Below are 17,787 nucleotides of genomic sequence, written 5' to 3' on the forward strand. Positions count from 1 at the left end.
TAAAGTATTGTTCTTTTAATTTTGTAGTCAAAGAATGCGTGGATCATCTTAGCATTGACGAAAGCGAAGAGAAACTGGTTGCTTCATTATGGGGAGCAGAACGATGCTTAAGAGTTCTGGAAAGTGTGAGTATTGGATGACCCTCTATTTAACTATCCCTTTTTTTTTATAGTTGCCGTTGTTTTGTCTTATGCAATTTTTTGACGAGATGTTTATACAGATCAAAAGTGGGTAATACGATTTTGAAAAACGAACGTGGCTTTGATGGGTAAAGGAGTTTAAAAAATTTGCGACATGAGACTCCGCTACAGAAAATTGAAACGTAATTAGGGATTTATAAAAATGTACTTGCTAATCTTTTTTGAGCTTTGTTTCGTTTTGATATTTGTTAGTTTGTGTTTTTTTTCTAGGCTGTGCTTTCAAGCTGTCAATTAAGATGTCCCCACTCCGTTTTTCACTAGCTATTGCAAAATGTGTGAAACCATGTGTGAGATATAGAAGCAATATTTAATTAAGCCTCCGTTGCACTGCAAGAATAGATCAGTTTCAAATGACCTGCAGATAGTGATTTGATGTTACCAGCAGGCAAAAAGAGACCAACCTGACAAAGGATAGCCTGTAGAGTTGCCCACTGTGCCACAATGTATGTGGTTCTGTTAGCACTGGAGTGCCCTATGCATGGCGTACAATGATGTTAGCATGCCTTGTGTTCCCAGCTATGAGTATCTAATATCCTGGCGTGTATCAAGAGGGAGAGAGAGGACCAGAAAGCTAGTCCATAGCCCCGGGTTTATATTAAGTTAATCAAAAGAAGACTAGCTTTAGTAAAAAGGGTTGACAAAAATTATTAATTTTTAGTTCAAAGGACTCAAGTATGTTTCGTCAGGGGGTAGTGGCACCTTGTGAGTGTGCTCATGAAGCTCTCACCCACCAACCTAGTTGGTGGCATGCTTCATCATCGGGCCCACCCAGTGACACCTAGCGTGTCCCGGGTGTGCTTCGACGCCTGATTGCAGCGGAGCAGGTATGCCGCTGAGTGTGCGGTGAAGAGTGTTATGAATTGTGAATTAAAACGGCTTGGCGGGGGTCCCAGTACCCGGAGGTGAATTAGACTTTAATACCTGGGCCACCGTCAGCGGTTAAAAATAAGGCTGTTGGATGTTAGAGGCGAGTTACGACCTCCCACATCCTAGGTGGGTCAACATGTTTCAGCCAGTGCCTTATGAATATGCTGGCTTTCTTCAGGACAAATTAAAATTATGTGTGTGTGATTTAAACTAGTGGGTGTGTAATTCAGACTATGTGTATACACGCCCTAAAGTGTTTTTCTATGTGTGAGAGGGGGATTCCCTTCTCAAAACACCTGTACATATAACATGTAATGACAAAGACAAAACATACAAGGGGAAAAGAGTCACTTGAATGTATTGCATTATATACATCTGACTGCCGACTTTATAGCGATGAGGGTGCAGGCTATAAGCGGCTACAGTGTAATGGTATTGGTGGTACCATTATGGTGAGGTTCGCACTGAAAATTCGGGGGTAGAGTAGCTAAAACACTGTATTCACAACAATAGTGCATGAGTGGTAAAAGAAAGCGCAAGAATTCTTTCTTACGCTAGTTTAAGCAGTATTCTGCTTCAAGGTTGTGAAGTGGCAAGGGTTGGCCCTGTGGGGGAGAAAGGTTTTGGCCACTTAGATTGAGGAGACCTGTAGGAGAGAAAAAGAGAAAAGCGCTTACCAGTGGTGAAGGTGGTGGTTCATCATACTCACAGAATTACTGGGCAGAGCCTGCTTTGGACCTGTAGTGCCTCCTTCGCTGAACCGGTAAGTAATGGCCATTGCTGCTGAGGTTTTATACTGTAGTTGATTGGATAATCGTTTGCACCTGCATTGTAGGTGAAATGGTAGAGAGACTCGAGCTGCCGAGTCATTGTGCTTGCGAGGGCGCCCAGGTGCGCAGGGAAAAGTGGCGAGCGCTCGCGCATGCGTGATGCTAGACGCTCGCAATGCGCATGTGCCGACGGTAGTGTTATGTCCGCGACTGCGCGCGTGTTGTATAGTCGCTCATGTGTTGGCAGGTGATTAGTGCCACCAAGGTGCTAGGGGCTTATAAGTACAATAAGTGAAATGAGTATACCACTGGCGCATTGGGTGTATGATTTAAAAAGACCCTCGTGGCAAGTGATTAGTGCCGTCAAGGCGCTGGGGGTTTACAAATACAATACTGGGGGTGTGATTAAAAGGACCCTCGTGGCAGAGTGCCACAACGATGCCTTGATCACATTCATGGGTGGAGTTCCATAGCCTGAGTGTTTAGAACTGTGGGGCTCTATCTCCAAGGAGATATTTACAAGGGGTTCCTAGTAAGGTTGACTGAGCAAGTGAATCAGGATGGTACTTGAGATTTAGCCCTTTGGTCACAAGCATGTCAGGGAGTTCCAGGGCATGGCGTCATTGAGACCCTCAGTGGCTGTAGAAAGGCGATATATCCATCGCTGTTCTTTGCCCAGAAGTTTCTTGTCATTATCAATTGAGCTTTCAGGGATTTGCTCAATGATAGTCCAGTTTAAATCATTGGGTGTATGTCAGTGGCTAATGAAGTGGTTAGTTAGTCTGCTCACATTTTTCTTGCATCTTATGGTGCTTCGATGCTCAGTTATTCTGGTTTTAATTTTGCGTGTCGTCATCCCTACATAGCGGAGGCCACATGTGCAAGTGAGAAGGTATATCACATTTCGTGAGTTACAGTTGGTGTGGTTGCGTTGGGTCCAGACTTTGTTGGGCTCAAGGTTCAAGGTTTTGGTGTGTGTAGTGAGGTGACACACACTGCAGTCATTGCAGGGGTAGTGACCAGTGATCTTGGGCAGTCCCCATGCATTCAGAACTGTGTTCATTGGTTGTTTTGGTTGTGGTCTGGGTCGGGTGCTCACCAGTTGATCTTTTAGGTTGTTGCATCTCTTGTATGCAAATCTCGGTGTGTCCCATTTTCTCTGCCCAGAGTTGATTATCCTCCAATGTTTTTTAATGATTTTTGCTACTTCGTTGGACGCTGTGTTGTAGGTAGCAACACAGGTAATAGGTTGTTCCTGATCCTCCTTTGTGATGGTCTCAAGAAGAGCGTCACGATTCTGATTTCTCGCCCTTATCTGGGTTTTACGGATGATGGCTTTGGGGTAGCCCCAGCTTTCTAGTTTAGTGGCCAGGTCCGCTGATTGTGATTTATCACTGATGTTGGTACAGTTTCTGCGTATGCGTAAAAACTGACCGAATGGTAGGTTCTCTTTGAGAGGGCGGGGGTGAAAGCTCGTGAAGTGGAGCAATGCATTCCTCGCGGTTGGTTTGTAGTATGTAGTTGTAATCCGGGTCCCATCTTTGGCTGTGATGTCCAAATCTAGAAAGGGAAGTTGGTGGTTACTTGCTGTGCTGGTGAAGTTCAAGTATGGATCCCTGGAGTTAAGCCAGGTCATGAATCTGTCAAGGTCGGTCCGTGATCCCTGCCAGATTACCAGAATGTCATCAATATACCTGTACCATTTCAGGATGTGATGACTGAACGGGTTGGTTTCCACAGCGATGTTAGTGCATTCAAAATGGTGTACATATAATCCTGCCACGCTTGGGGCGGAAACGCTGCCCATGGATGTTCCATTCGTTTGTAAGTAGCAGTTGCCTTCATACTCAAAATAATTTTCTTTGAGAGCTAGGGTTGCACATGCTAGTATGAAATCCCTCGGAGTGTGGTACGGCCAAGGGGATTACATTAAGTTGTCGTGGAGGACTTTCAAGGTGGCATCCTGGAGGAGACTGGTGTACAGGCTCTCCACGTCTAACCCTACCAGAAGTTGTGTGTCAGGGTTGAAATGCATATTGTGTATGACCTGTAGAAGGTGTTTGGTATCCTTTATGTATGTTGGTGTTTTTTGCACCAACGGGTTTAAGAAAAAGTCACAATATCGTGATATTGGTTCCAACAAGGAGTTTATGCCCGACACAATAGGTCTGCCAGGAGGGGGAGTTTTGCCCTTATGTATCTTGGGTACTGTGTAAAAGTACGGGGTCCTGGTGTGTTCAGGGCAAAGGTATCCTGCTTCCTCTTTGGAAATATGCTCCGCATCTGCTGCCCTCTTGACAAGTGCATGGATTGTTGTTCGTAGTCCTTCTGTTGGGTCCTGTTCCAATCTGCGGTAGTTCCTGTTGTCGCTTAAGTCTGCGACACTCAGTGTCGTAATCTGTCTTGTCCTGCGGGACAATGCCTCCCCCCCCCCCCCCCCTTGTCAGCTGGTTTTATGACCAGTGTGGGGTTGTTTTGTAGGCGTTGTATGGTTTGCCTGTTTTCCTAGGACAGATTGTTGAAGTGATTCGTCGGGTTGAGGTTCTCAATGTCATTGTATACAGCTTGTTCAAACGTTGTGATTTCGGGAGGGATGGTAGAGGGAGGAGGGACAAACGTGGATTTGGTTCTGAGACCCGTGATGTTGGGGTTCTCGTGGGGTTGCTCAATTTCTGGGGTCGGTTTTTCAAAGAAAGATTTCAATTTAAGTTTTCTGAAGAATTGCGCCAATTCAACATGTAGTTTAAATTTGTCGAGTCTGGTGGTTGGCTCAAAAGACAGTGCTTTTTCCAGGACTGACTGTTCTCTGTGGGACAGTGGGGTACTGGATAGATTAAATACCAGTGATGGTCGGTCAGTAGGGCTCAGTGTTTGCTCGGTCCCGGCGTGGCTTCTTTCAGCCTTCTGGCGTGTGTTCGAGCTCACAGGGTTCTCTTCCTCGGCCCAGTGGACCTGCGTGTGTTGTTGATTTGGTCTTCGTCGGCCCCGAGCTCTTCGGCCCTGTCCTAAAAAAGGAATGTGTGGGCCCTGGTTGCCTGCGAATAATGGCATTGGTCCCGGGGGATACATAGGTGGGAAACTATAATAGGGATACTGCATGTGACCATAGTTTGGTGGGAAGCCGTAAAAGTGGCCTTGTTGGCCTCCTTGCCAGTTGTTAGGCCTGCGTTGTCCTCTTCTTCCTCTTCCTCCTCCTCCTCGTTTTTGTGAGCCGCTGCTGGAGTCGCTGGAAATAGAACTATCATCACCTGAAGAGTTGGACATATTGGTGTTCTTGATTTGCGGTGTGTAGTCTTCTTCTGAGTATGGATACACTTTTGCATAACGGAATTTTTTGAGATCTTTGTCAAATTTTTTGAATTTGGCTTGTCAGGTATTCTTTGTACTCATTTATTTCTCTGTTTTGGTCATCTAGCTTCTTCTTGAATGCAGTGATGGTGGCTTTAAAGTGGCTCTCTGTGGCTTGGATTTCAATTATGATAGCATCTGATAGTCGTTTTGCTGTTTTGATAATGAGTATCATCCAGTCCCTGGTGCAATGCCTGGCGATCTGGGCCCAGTCCTTCCTGAAGGTGGGGTCATCAAGGAAGATTCTGGGTGCGTTGGTTACTAGAAGGCCCCTTGGAGCCGTGTTGGTTCTAAGGTACTGGGCTAGGATTGTCCCATGAAGGATGGTTCGTATTCTGTTGCGCTTTTTCTCAGTGAGGGTCTCCCAGTCGGTGGTTTGTGCGATGGTAAAGGACGAAACATACTTGAGTTCTTTGAACTAAAAATGAATAATTTTTGTCAACCCTTTTTACTTAAGCTAGTCTACTTTTGATTAACTTCATATCTAATATCCTGTCCATTGACATGAGAGGTCCTGTGACTAGGGGATCAGTATTAACCTTGCCCTCATCTGACTGATAGTGGTCTACCGTCCCTATCATGCATTTAACATGTGGAGTGATCCCGAGAGCAAGCTTATTTTTGTGAATCAGTCGTGAGCAGCCACTTTTTCCTGTCTCACTGTAGTGGGGGCCCACTGACTCACTTGTGTAAAGTGCCACTTCTGTGCTGTAACCCAGATCCTTGCACTAACATCCCAATTGCTTGTGATACATTTGTGTGTATTTGACCTGTTGCGCATGCAGGTACATGAATGAGCCAGAGTAATGACTGCCTGTAGGTTCCATTTTGTAAGCCCCTGTTACTCCAGTATTGGAACTTTCATAGATTCCCATTGCTTGTATCATTCCCCGTCGTCGGAATGGGAGCCTCGGTAATAATATATATATACCTAGGTAAATACACCCTAATAGGTGTAAAAAGGTAAAAAATTAGGCCTAGGCCTCATTATCTTTTGTAGCCTATTGGTGTCATTATGTAAAAAGACCCAAAGTCACCTTAGCAACCAATCAGATCAGCCTCACCCTGTGGAACCTTCCTGAGAAAGCTCAGAGCCTCAGATTTTCTACCGCTTCGTTGGTATCTGAAAGAGACACGTTAGTGATAGATTCCTTACCTTAGAATATCCCCAGGCGTCAGACTGGATCCGGAAATTTTTGCGTAGCAATACCCCTGCGCGCTGTTAGGCGTCGTCTGCGGCTCCGCGTCCGTCGTCGGCGTCGTGAGCGCCGGGATGACGTCATCGGAGTATATAGACGGCGCCCATGCGCGCTGACGTCAGTTCTTCTTTTTTCCGCGCCAGCTAGCGCAGATCCGGAAGAAGCTCTACCCCCAGTCACTTTTTGACTGAAAACTTTTTTGATCTTTTTGATCCTCTATTTGGTCGATTACTCGACTATCGGTGCCAGGGATGCCCGGGTTCAAGCCTTGCTCGAAGTGCGGCCGACTCATGTCGGTCACGGACCCCCATCGCCGGTGCCTGAAGTGCTTAGGCCTCGACCACGACGATCGAACCTGTGACGACTGCCGGGCCCTGACGTCGAAGGCTAGGCGGGAGCGGTCCCGCAAGCGTCTCGAGCTGAGGCAGTCGGCCCCGCGCCGCTCCAGGTCCCGGTCCCGGTCCCACGGGAGGTCGAGGGACAGGTCGCGAGGTCGGAGTCATCGACGCTCCGGGAGTGGTCACCGATCGTCTGGATCCAAGTCCTCAGGTAAGAGGCATGAGAGGTCGGAGCGACACCATCGGTCCTCCGACCCGCCCCGACGCTCGCTCGATGCGGCCGGGGGTTCGGGCGACACCGCCCACGCGGCTCCGCGGGAGTCGCAAGCGTCGCCGCCTGCCCCACACCTTCGGGTCCCTGGGCACGGCGCGTCGCAGGAGGAGGTCGAGAGGTACCTCATGGCCATGAGGGCCCTCCCTCCTCAGTCGGTTCCCGTGGCGCCTTCGGGCCGATCGGCTCCGTCTGCAGGTCCTTCCGGGTCGGGCGCTTCGGCCCCGACGACGTCGGGTTCTTCGGGCCCGGCGCCGCTGGCGACTTCGGTCCCGGCGCCGCGCGACCTCGCTGGATCCGGCTCCGGATCCGGGACCTCGCCGGTCGACCTTACGACCTCACCGGCGCCGTCCCTTCAGGTGTCGTCCCCGGTAGCCGTAGTGGTTGCCGACCCCAATGCTTCCTACGGTCCGCCTCAGGCGTCGGAGGGGCGCCGCTGGGCGCCGATTCCGTCGGCCGTCGGAGAATTCTATCTCCACGAGGAGGCCCTGGCTGTTCATCCTGGTCTCCAGGAGCTGGGTGACGAGGAGCAATGGGAGGGGTCCGAGGACCCTCTGGCACGTGATTGCCAGTCACATCAGGACTGGACATATGAGCTTGGGGAGGCCAGTGGTATTGACACTTCGCCAGACACTGGATTTACATCGCCCCCGACTGTGGCTTCGGAGGCGGGTTCTGCTTACGGTGTAGTGTTGACGAAGGCAGCTAAGGCCCTAAACCTTGAGCTTCCCGTCGCGGCCGTGAGGACTAATCTCCTCACTGAGGTGCTCAAACAGCAGTCCGGCTCCGCGGAGCCCCTTCTGCCGTTCAATGAGGCCTTGTGTGACGTTCTGCTGGGCACTTGGTCCAAGCCCGCCACAGGTCCCCCTGTGGATAGGAACGTGGCCAGACGCTACCGCCCGGCACCGGGCGACCCTTGCTTTTTGTCCACCCACCCCACCCCCGAGAGCCTGGTCATCCAGGCCTCCACTTCCCAGACCGCATTCCCGACGGCCCCGCCCGATCGGGAATCCAAGAGATATGAGCAGTTCGGGAAGAAGGTCTTCTCGTCTGTGAGCCTAGGGCTCCGGTCAGTGAACACCAACTGTCTCTTGGGCCGCTACACCCACACTCTGTGGGACACGGTTGCGGAGGTGCTGCCACAATGCTCTGAGGAGGTCAGGGCTAAACTCAGCCAAACCCTTGCGGACGGCCGAGATGCGGCACGATTTTCCATCCGGTGTGGGCTGGATACCACGGACTCACTGGGCAGGGCGATGGCAACGACGGTGGCGGTTCGACGCCACGCCTGGTTGAGGTCCGCCAATTTCTCGGCCGATGTCCAGGCCACTCTCATGGACATGCCGTTTGATGGCCGTCGCCTCTTCGGCGACAAGGCAGACCATGCGCTGGAACGTTTTAAGGACTCCAGGGCCACGGCCAAGTCCTTGGGCCTTGCGGCCCCACGCCAGCAATCGGGTGCCTTTCGCTCCTTTCGTGGCCACGGAAGGGGCGCCCCACCACGGACCGTCAGCCACGCGCCGCAGAATGTTCAGCAACGCGGTGGCGGCCGTGGGAACCGCCGTGGCGGTGGTCGGGGCCAGCGGCGAGGCCAGTCCACACCTCCCTCAGCAGCCCCCGCCTCAAAACCTTCCTAGTCCGAGTTTTCAGGCCCATGTGACGCCTGTGGGAGGCAGGGTTCGCCATCACCTCTCCCACTGGCATACAGTCACTTCGGACAGGTGGGTGCTGCAAATTGTCCGAAGGGGTTTCTCCCTCCCCTTCGAGTCTTCCCCTCCATCCATGCCACCTCAATGCCACCGTGTGTCGGGGGATCACTTGCGACTTCTGCAAGAGGAAGTTTCGGCCCTCTTGGCCAAGAGGGCCATCGAGCGCGTTCCTGGGCCAGAAGTAGGACGTGGCTGTTACTCCCACTACTTTCTGGTACCCAAGAAGGGCAAAGGGGGCCTACGCCCTATCTTGGATCTGCGGAACGTGAACGGCTTCCTCCGTACGGAGAAGTTCAAGATGCTCACTTTGGCTCAGGTCCTGGCTGCCCTGGACCCAGGAGACTGGATGGTAGCGTTGGACTTGCAGGACGCCTATTTCCACATCCCCGTCCTGCCGGCCCACCGGCGTTACCTGCGGTTCACGGTAGGCCACGAGCACTTTCAGTTTACCGTGCTCCCCTTCGGCCTTACCAGCGCCCCACGGGTGTTCACGAAGGTGATGGCGGTGGTCGCAGCCCATCTGCGCAGGCAAGGGGTGTCAGTCTTCCCCTACCTCGACGACTGGTTGTTGAAGGCGGGCTCGCCCCAGACAGTCGTCAGCCACCTCCAGACTACGGCCGACCTCCTGCACCTGCTGGGGTTCTCCATCAATGTGCCGAAGTCACACCTGTGTCCCTCTCAGAAGCTCCTTTTCATCGGAGCGGTTCTCGACTCGGCGCAGTTTCGGGTTTACCCACCCGAGCAGCGGGTTCGGGATATTCAGGCTCTGATTCCTGTCTTCGGGCCGTTATCCCGGGTCTCGGTCAGGTTGACGCTGCGGCTTCTGGGACTGATGGCCTCCTGCATCCTTCTGGTGCGTCACGCCAGGTGGCGGATGCGGGCTCTGCAGTGGGACCTGAAGTTTCAGTGGGCCCAGCATCAGGGCAACCTGTCCGATCATGTCCTGATCTCGGAGGGCACTGCGAAGCAACTGCAGTGGTGGCTCACGGACCGCGACTGGGTCAGTGGCAGACCCCTCTCTCTACCCCAGCCGGAGCACGTAGTTGTGACGGACGCGTCCCTCCAGGGCTGGGGAGGCCACATGGGAGAGGCGGAGATCAGAGGCCTCTGGTCTCCGGCGGAGTCCCGGCTCCACATCAACCTTCTGGAGCTGCGGGCGATTCGTCTTGCACTGAAGGCATTCCTCCCCTCTGTCAGGGGGAGCGTGGTGCAAGTGTTCACCGACAACACCACCGCCATGTGGTACTGCAACAAACAGGGCGGTGTGGGGTCGTGGACCCTTTGCCAGGAGGCTCTGCGCCTCTGGCAGTGGCTGGAACATCAGGGCGTGACTCTGGTGGTTCAACACCTGGCAGGTTCTCTGAATGCCAGGGCGGACGAACTCAGCCGCCGGTGCATGATGGATCACGAATGGCGTCTGAACTCGGACGTGGCGCAAGGTCTCTTTCGACAGTGGGGAGAGCCTTGGTTAGATCTATTCGCCACAGAAGAGAACGCGCAATGTCAGCAGTTCTGCGCGTTGGAGTTTCCAAGGCGGCACTCGCTCGGAGACGCTTTTCGTCGCGAGTGGAGCTGCGGCCTGTTGTACGCCTTTCCGCCTATACCACTTCTGCCCAGAGTGCTGAAGAAGATCAAGCGCGACCGGGCCCAAGTTATCCTTGTGGCTCCGGACTGGGCTCGAAGATACTGGTATCCCGAGCTACTCAGCATGTCAGTCGATCCCCCGATTCGTCTGCCTCTTCGGGAGGACCTTCTGTCGCAGCAGCAGGGGACGGTCCTGCACCCGAACCTGTCCAGTCTCCACCTACAAGCTTGGAGATTGAGCGGCGGCAGTTGAGGCCATTTGACTTGCCTCCCGAAGTCTGTGACATCATTCTGGCAGCCAGGCGTCCCTCCACTAAGTCGGTATACGCCTGCCGGTGGAATAGATTTGTGGCATGGTGCGCAGCAAAGGCTGTGGATCCCCTCTCTGCACCCCTTTCGGAAGTGCTGCTCTTTCTTCTTTCCCTTGCCCAGCAGGGCTCTGCTCTGGGCACTCTTAAAGGGTATCTCTCTGCTCTTTCAGCCTTCTTGAGGCTACCTGATCAGCCTTCTTTGTTCAAGTCCCCTATAGTGAGTAGATTTCTGAAGGGCATCACGCACATGTTCCCTCCTGTTCCCTTCGTGATGCCTCAGTGGGACTTGAACCTTGTTCTCACCTATCTGATGTGTGCTCCCTTTGAGCCACTTCATAACTGTCCTCTTCGCCTCCTTACGCTGAAGACGGCCTTCCTGGTTGCCATCACCTCTGCCAGGAGGGTGAGTGAGCTCCAGGCTCCTTCTTCTTCTCCGCCTTTCCTGTCGGTTCACCCTGATAAGGTGGTGTTGCGTACACGACCTTCCTTTCTGCCCAAGGTTGTCACGGCCTTCCACATCGGGCAGTCCATCACCTTGCCCACCTTCTTTCCGCCTCCGCATCCCTCGAAAGAGGAGGAGAGGCTCCACCGTCTGGATCCAAAACGTGCGCTCTCCTACTACCTGGACCGCACTCGCCAATTCCGGGTGGATGACCAACTCTTCGTTGGTTACGTGGGCGCGAAGAAGGGAAAGGCTGTACACAAGAGGACCATCTCCAGGTGGATCATCTTGTGCATCCAAGCATGCTACTCCATGGCGAGGAAGGAGCCCCCAGCTGGATTGCGGGCTCACTCCACTCGGGCCACGGCAACGACAACTGCCCTGGGCCGCGGTGTCCCCCTGCAGGACATCTGTCAGGCAGCCACGTGGGCCTCGCTGCACACGTTCGCAAGACACTACTGCCTGGACAGCCAAGTCCGGAGGGATGGCTTCTTTGGCCGTTCCGTCCTCCAGGACTTTCTGGTGTGATATTGGTTCGCAGACCCACCACCACGGGGTTGGTATTGCTGGGGTATCTATTCTAAGGTAAGGAATCTATCACTAACGTGTCTCTTTCAGATGCACAAGTTACTACTTGTGTAACGATATATCTGTAAGAGACATTAGTTAGTGATAGATTCCTTACCGCCCTCCCATCCTCCCCGTTCTGCGAACCGATATTTAGGGTTAGGGTCATCCCCCTTTCAGGGCCCTAGTTTCATGGCACCAGTGTTAGTTCTATCATGGCTCTGCGTATCTGGCGCGGAAAAGCTGTGTTATCAGAACTGACGTCAGCGCGCATGGGCGCCGTCTATATACTCCGATGACGTCATCCCGGCGCTCACGACGCCGACGACGGACGCGGAGCCGCAGACGACGCCTAACAGCGCGCAGGGGTATTGCTACGCAAAAATTTCCGGATCCAGTCTGACGCCTGGGGATATTCTAAGGTAAGGAATCTATCACTAACTAATGTCACTTACAGATATATCGTTACACAAGTAGTAACTTGTGCGACAGGGAGTCTCCTTAGAGCTCTGCTCTAACTTCAACTTGAGGTACTGTTTTAACAGTTTTTCTGAAAGGATTTCTTTCAGCTTTGTCATGGCTGATAAGGAAAAGAAGAGCCTTTTCAGGTCTTGTGCCACTTGTGGCAAAAAACGACTTTATGCTGAAGATCAACATAAGGACTGTATATACTGTCTATACCCAGACCATAAGGTTGAGGGGTGTAGTATATGCAGAAGAATGTCAGTGAAAACCCTCCGTGATCGTGAAGGACGGCTGCTTCTGTGGCTTAGGAAGTTGGAAAGGAGGGATGAAGTGGTTTCTGGTGATGAGGAAGATGCCAGATCATCATCTTCAAAGACTTCATTGAGTAGGGGTGGATCGTCTGTGGAGATTTCAACTGAACCCCCCTCAAAGGCTATGCGTGGGACCTCTGATAGGTCTGGCAAGCCAGGGCCTATCGAATCTCCTCACGTGAGTGTAAAGGAGAGGGAAAGGCAGGCACTGCAGGTGCAAAAGGCTAAACTGGATGAGAGCTCGGCTGGGCCTTCCCACCAGGTTAAAGTAGCCAAGTCCGTCAAAAAACCGACTATAGAGGCCTCTACAGGGGTCAAGAAGGACTCTAAAGCATCTGAGGTGAATTTTTCTCCTCAGTCGTCGACGAGCCATCCAGCGACGACGAGGACGACGACGAGAGCGTCGACGAAGACCTCGATGTCGATTCCATCGACGAAGACTGGATCGACGATGGCGTCGACGACGATAACTACGTCGACGGTTACCACCACATCGACTAAGACCATCCCGTCGACGATGACTGTTCCGTCGACGGTGGCAATCTAGACGGCGACGATCCCGTCGACGACGACGAGCCCGTCGACGATCCCGTTGACGATGGTGAGCCCGTCGACGATGACAGCTCCGTCGATGATCCCGTCGACGATGATGAGTCCGTCGACTATGACGGTTCCGTCGACGATGCCGTCGACGGTGAAGGGACTCTCGTCGATGGTCCCGTCGACGACGATTCAGAATAAGGAAACGGTGGAGTTGTTTTCAACGCCGTCGACGACAGGTGCGACAGAAAACAGCAGAAGGAGGAGGATAACTCCAGATATGACTTCTCCAAGGAAAGTGCCGTCATTACCTCCACCCCTTTTGTTGGATGAAGAGGACTACTCAGAGGAGGAAAATGAGATGTATGGGGATGCATACAGTCCATCTCAATTGAATCTAAAGTACCATGATTCGGATTTAGATGAGGAGTATTATTATCAAAAGGAACAGCGACCACAAAGACAGGTCGCATACCAGGAAACCCAACCACAGCAGGGCATGGTAACGATGCCTATGAGTCTTTTGACAGACTTAAGGGCAATGCTGGAGGAGTATAGGAGCAGGCAAGGGTCGCAACCAGTGGAAGGTCAAGCGCAGGTTCAACCGCAGGTGGTGGCAGCACAGTCAGTACGGCCTGCACAGGAGGAACATGAGAGGGAATATCCTCGGCAAGTTCAAGTGGATACCTCGGATGAGGATGAAACGGGGCAGAACCAGGATCAAGACCAGGATAGTGAATGGAACCAGTATATAGCTCCTGATCCGGCTTCACCGGTGCCAGACCCGGTCGACTCGTCTCCGGCGGATGTAGGAGGTTTCTTCAGTTTGATGGAAAGAGCCACAGCGCGCTTTAAGTTAGCAATGCCTACAACATCTACGGATTGTTTCTTATACGATTTTAAAGAGGCATACCGTAAGGCGGTGCGCTCCATTCCCATTGTAGAGCACATATGGGAGGAAGGGAAGAAGGTGATGCAGACCCCAGCGACGGTCATTCCAACTCTTCCGCGCTTGGAGAAAAAATATAAAGCTCCTGATGACAGTCACGCCTGCTTGATTGGACAACCTAGACCAGACTCGGTCATATCGCAGGCGGCGCAGAAGAAATCGTGGAATCCTTCGGCCACCCTCACGACTCCACCAGACAAGGAGGGTAGGAGGTTGGACAACGCGGGGAAGCGTTTTTCGTCGATGGCTAGCTTGTTGGTCAGAGCGGCGAATGCCTTGGCGATCCTAGCAAGATACGACCGCCAGATGTGGAGTGATGTGGCACACTATGTGGATCTGCTAGCGGATGACCAGGAAGCGGAGGCACAGAAACTCCTGGAGGAAGGACAACGTTCCTCTTCGGAAATGATTGACTGCGCGATGGACATCGCCACCATCTCTTTCCGTGCTCTGGGCAGTGCAGCGGTTCTTCGGCGACAAGGGTGGCTACGAGCGACATACTTCCGGCCAGAGGTCCAGAATAGGATTTTGGACTTGCCCTTTGACGGGGACATGTTATTTGGGAAACATGTCGATGAGACCCTGCAGGGTATAAAGAAAGACACAGAGACAGCAAGGGCTCTGGGGAACCTACAATATAGGAAGACACCGTTCCGTGGAGCACGAGGAAGAGGCTTCACTTCACCGAGAGGAGGTTATCAGCAGCAGCGATATTCACAGCAGTCGCAGTCGTACAGACCTCAGTACGGCAATCAGTACTATCAGCGGCAGTCGCAATCCCAGTCTTTCTCTCGCCAAAACGCTCGTGGACGACAGGGGCGTCAGGGCAAGGACGCTGGCAAGCGTCAATAGCGGCCTCCTGACTCTGCCAACTGTTCCTCCGCTTCTGGGATCTCCAGTGGGCGGCAGGATATCACAACATCTGAGCAGCTGGGAAGAGATTACATCGGATCAGTGGGTATTGAACATCATCCGAAATGGGCATACTCTAGAATTCCAGGAATTTCCACCTACAAGAGCTCCCCACGCCACTACTTCGAAACATCTAAACCTTCTACAAGAGGAAGCTCAACAAATGCTTCAAAAGGGGGCGATCCAACGTGTTCGCCTATCACAAAGGGGAGAAGGTTTCTATTCAAGATTTTTTCTGATCCGCAAAACAAAGCAAAAGTGGCGTCCTATCCTGGACTTGAGGGAGCTCAACACCTATCTCACGAAACTGTCGTTTCGGATGATTTCACTCCAGGACATATTGCGCCTCTTGAACCCAGGCGACTGCATGGCAACATTAGACCTGGAAGATGCCTATTTTCATATCCCGATCCATCCAGCTCACAGACGTTTCCTTCGCTTTACAGTAGGCAAGAGTCACTTCCAGTTCATGGTGCTCCCATTTGGATTAAAGTCCGCTCCTCGGATATTCACAAAGGTGCTGGCACCGGTAGCAGCATTTCTAAGGAGACAGTCGCTGGAAGTATTCCCGTACTTAGACGACTGGCTGCTGAAGGCCCCAAGCTTACAAGAGGCATCAAGAGCAGTGAGCACATGCCTGAACCTCTTTATTCATCTGGGTTTACAACTCAACAAGGAAAAATCAGTTCTTCAGCCGGCAGGTACGGTGAAGTTCTTGGGAGCGATACTCGATACTCAGGTGTGCAAAGCCTTCCCATCGGAAGAGAGACAGATGAAACTCATATCGTCAGCCACTCGTTTGCAAAAGAGAAGTTGGATGACAGTCAGGATGTACAAATCTCTTCTAGGGTCGATTTCATCCTGTATTCAATTGATTCCGCACTGCAGACTGCGAATGCGCCCCTTGCAGGAGGAACTGGACCTTCAGTGGAGACAAGTCGAAGGTTCGTTCGACGACAGGGTGACGGTTACACAGCGGATGAAACGGTCGGTTTCATGGTGGATGAAAAGATCTCACCTCACTGTGGGACTCAGTTTCAAGGCTGCACGGGCTCCTCACGTCATTACCACGGACGCTTCTCTTCAAGGGTGGGGAGCGGTCATGCAAGACCTCCAGGTCAGTGGTCACTGGACTCTGGAAGAACGTCGCCTACATATCAACGTTCTGGAGCTAAGAGCCATTCGATTGGCAATGTTGGCTTTCCTCCCAAGGATTACAGATTCGGCAATCCTGGTGCGGACGGACAACACCACCGCAATGCATTACGTCAACAAGCAGGGAGGCACAAGATCGCCACTGCTTTCACAGGAAGCCCAAATACTGTGGGAATGGGCGATATCGCAGAACATCACACTCGTGGCAGAACACCTTCCAGGAGTATGCAACATGAAGGCGGATACACTAAGCCGCCTGAGAGCAGTCTCGCACGAGTGGGAATTGGAGAGCACAGTGGTCAAGGACATCTTCCGTTGGGGGACCCCAGCGATCGACCTGTTTGCAACACCAGGAAACAAGAAATGCCGGTGTTACGCAAGCAGGGAACACCATCGAGGGTCACTGGGGAATGCCCTTTCGATGTCCTGGTCAGGCGCGTTTGTTTACGCCTTTCCGCCATTTCCCCTGATTCCTCGAGTCCTCAAGAAACTCAAGATGGACAGGTGCAGGATGATACTAATAGCGCCTGCCTGGGCTCACCAGTTTTGGTACACGGAGTTGCTTCTTCTATCAGAGACACAACCCATTCATCTGCAACCCAAACAGACACTTCTATCAATGTACAACGGCCAGGTTCTTCACCCGAACCCGAGCTCGCTTCAGTTGACGGCTTGGCTCCTGAATACAGAGAGTTTAAGGATTTAAACATCTCAGAGGAATGCAGGACCATCTTGGCGCAGGCACGAGCCCCTAGCACTAATAAGACATATAGAGCGAAATGGAAGAGGTTCCATTTGTGGTGTCAGAGAGAAAAAGTACATCCTTTCTCGTCAGCTCCGCATCAACTCTTACCATACATTCTGTCGTTGGCACAAGCAGGTCTGGCTCATGCTTCTATCAAGGTCCACTTGGCAGCTATTTCCAGGTATAGAAGAACAAGATCGGGCCCCTCTCTATTGTCAGCAAGAGTAATAAAACAATTCCTGAAAGGACTGTTTAGAGTTTTTCCGCCAGTTAGGCCCCCACCTCCGGTGTGGCACTTGAATGTGGTCCTGGCTCAGCTGATGAGACCGCCATTTGAGCCAGTACATAAGGCAGACCTGAAGTTCCTATCATGGAAAGTGGCGCTTCTTTTGGCACTCACCTCTGCAAGGAGAGTAGGAGAGCTTCAGGCTTTGACTATCAAAGAACCCTTCTTGCAGTTCAAGAATGATACATTGATCCTACGGATGAACCCCAAGTTCATTCCGAAGGTACCGACAGACTTTCATCTTAACGAACCAGTGGTTTTGAAATCTTTTTTTCCTCGACCTTCAACCCAGGCTGAGAGGACGCTTCATTCTCTGGACGTTCAGAGATGTTTGAAATTCTATCTACAACGCACAGCTGGATTTCGAAAAACACCCCAACTGTTTGTGGCTTTCGGAGCCCCAAGGAAAGGATTTCCATTGTCAAAATAAGGGATATCGAGATGGATAACAAGTGCGATCCGGTTCTGCCACCAGGCGGCAGGCAAGCCTTTGCAAGGACAGGTGAAGGCACATTCCACAAGGTCAATCTCAGCATCAACAGCGCTGTTTGCTGGAGTATCCATAAAGGATATTTGCAGAGCAGCCACCTGGAGCAGTACGCACTCCTTCACGAGACACTACTGCCTGGAGGCGGCTGCAGAGGAGGATTCGGCTGTAGGACAGGCAGTCCTGAGAAATCGCTTCCAATAAGAGGTGAGCTTTCCTCTCTTCCCTCCTCCTGTTTTTTCAAACATTTCGTTTCTTATGCTTTTGTTACTGCTTTATGGTTGTTATAATCTATGATGTCATTGGTTTGTAATGATTCTGTAACTGTGCA

The 17,787-nt window shown here is 52.0% G+C and overlaps 1 protein-coding gene across 2 annotated transcripts in view; it reads left to right on the top strand.

Moving 5' to 3' along the window:
* WAPL (WAPL cohesin release factor) overlaps positions 1 to 17,787 on the top strand; it is a 1,140,053-nt gene that overhangs the window by 625,619 nt on the left and 496,647 nt on the right. For both annotated transcript variants that reach the window (XM_086922027.1, XM_086922028.1), the window contains exon 11: positions 28 to 125. In XM_086922027.1, the coding sequence (XP_086778153.1) occupies positions 28 to 125 (98 nt within the window). The remainder of the gene's footprint in view (positions 1 to 27; positions 126 to 17,787) is intronic.

This window comes from Lissotriton vulgaris, chromosome 5 (genome assembly GCF_964263255.1).
Source record: "Lissotriton vulgaris chromosome 5, aLisVul1.2, whole genome shotgun sequence".
NCBI lineage: Eukaryota > Metazoa > Chordata > Amphibia > Caudata > Salamandridae > Lissotriton > Lissotriton vulgaris.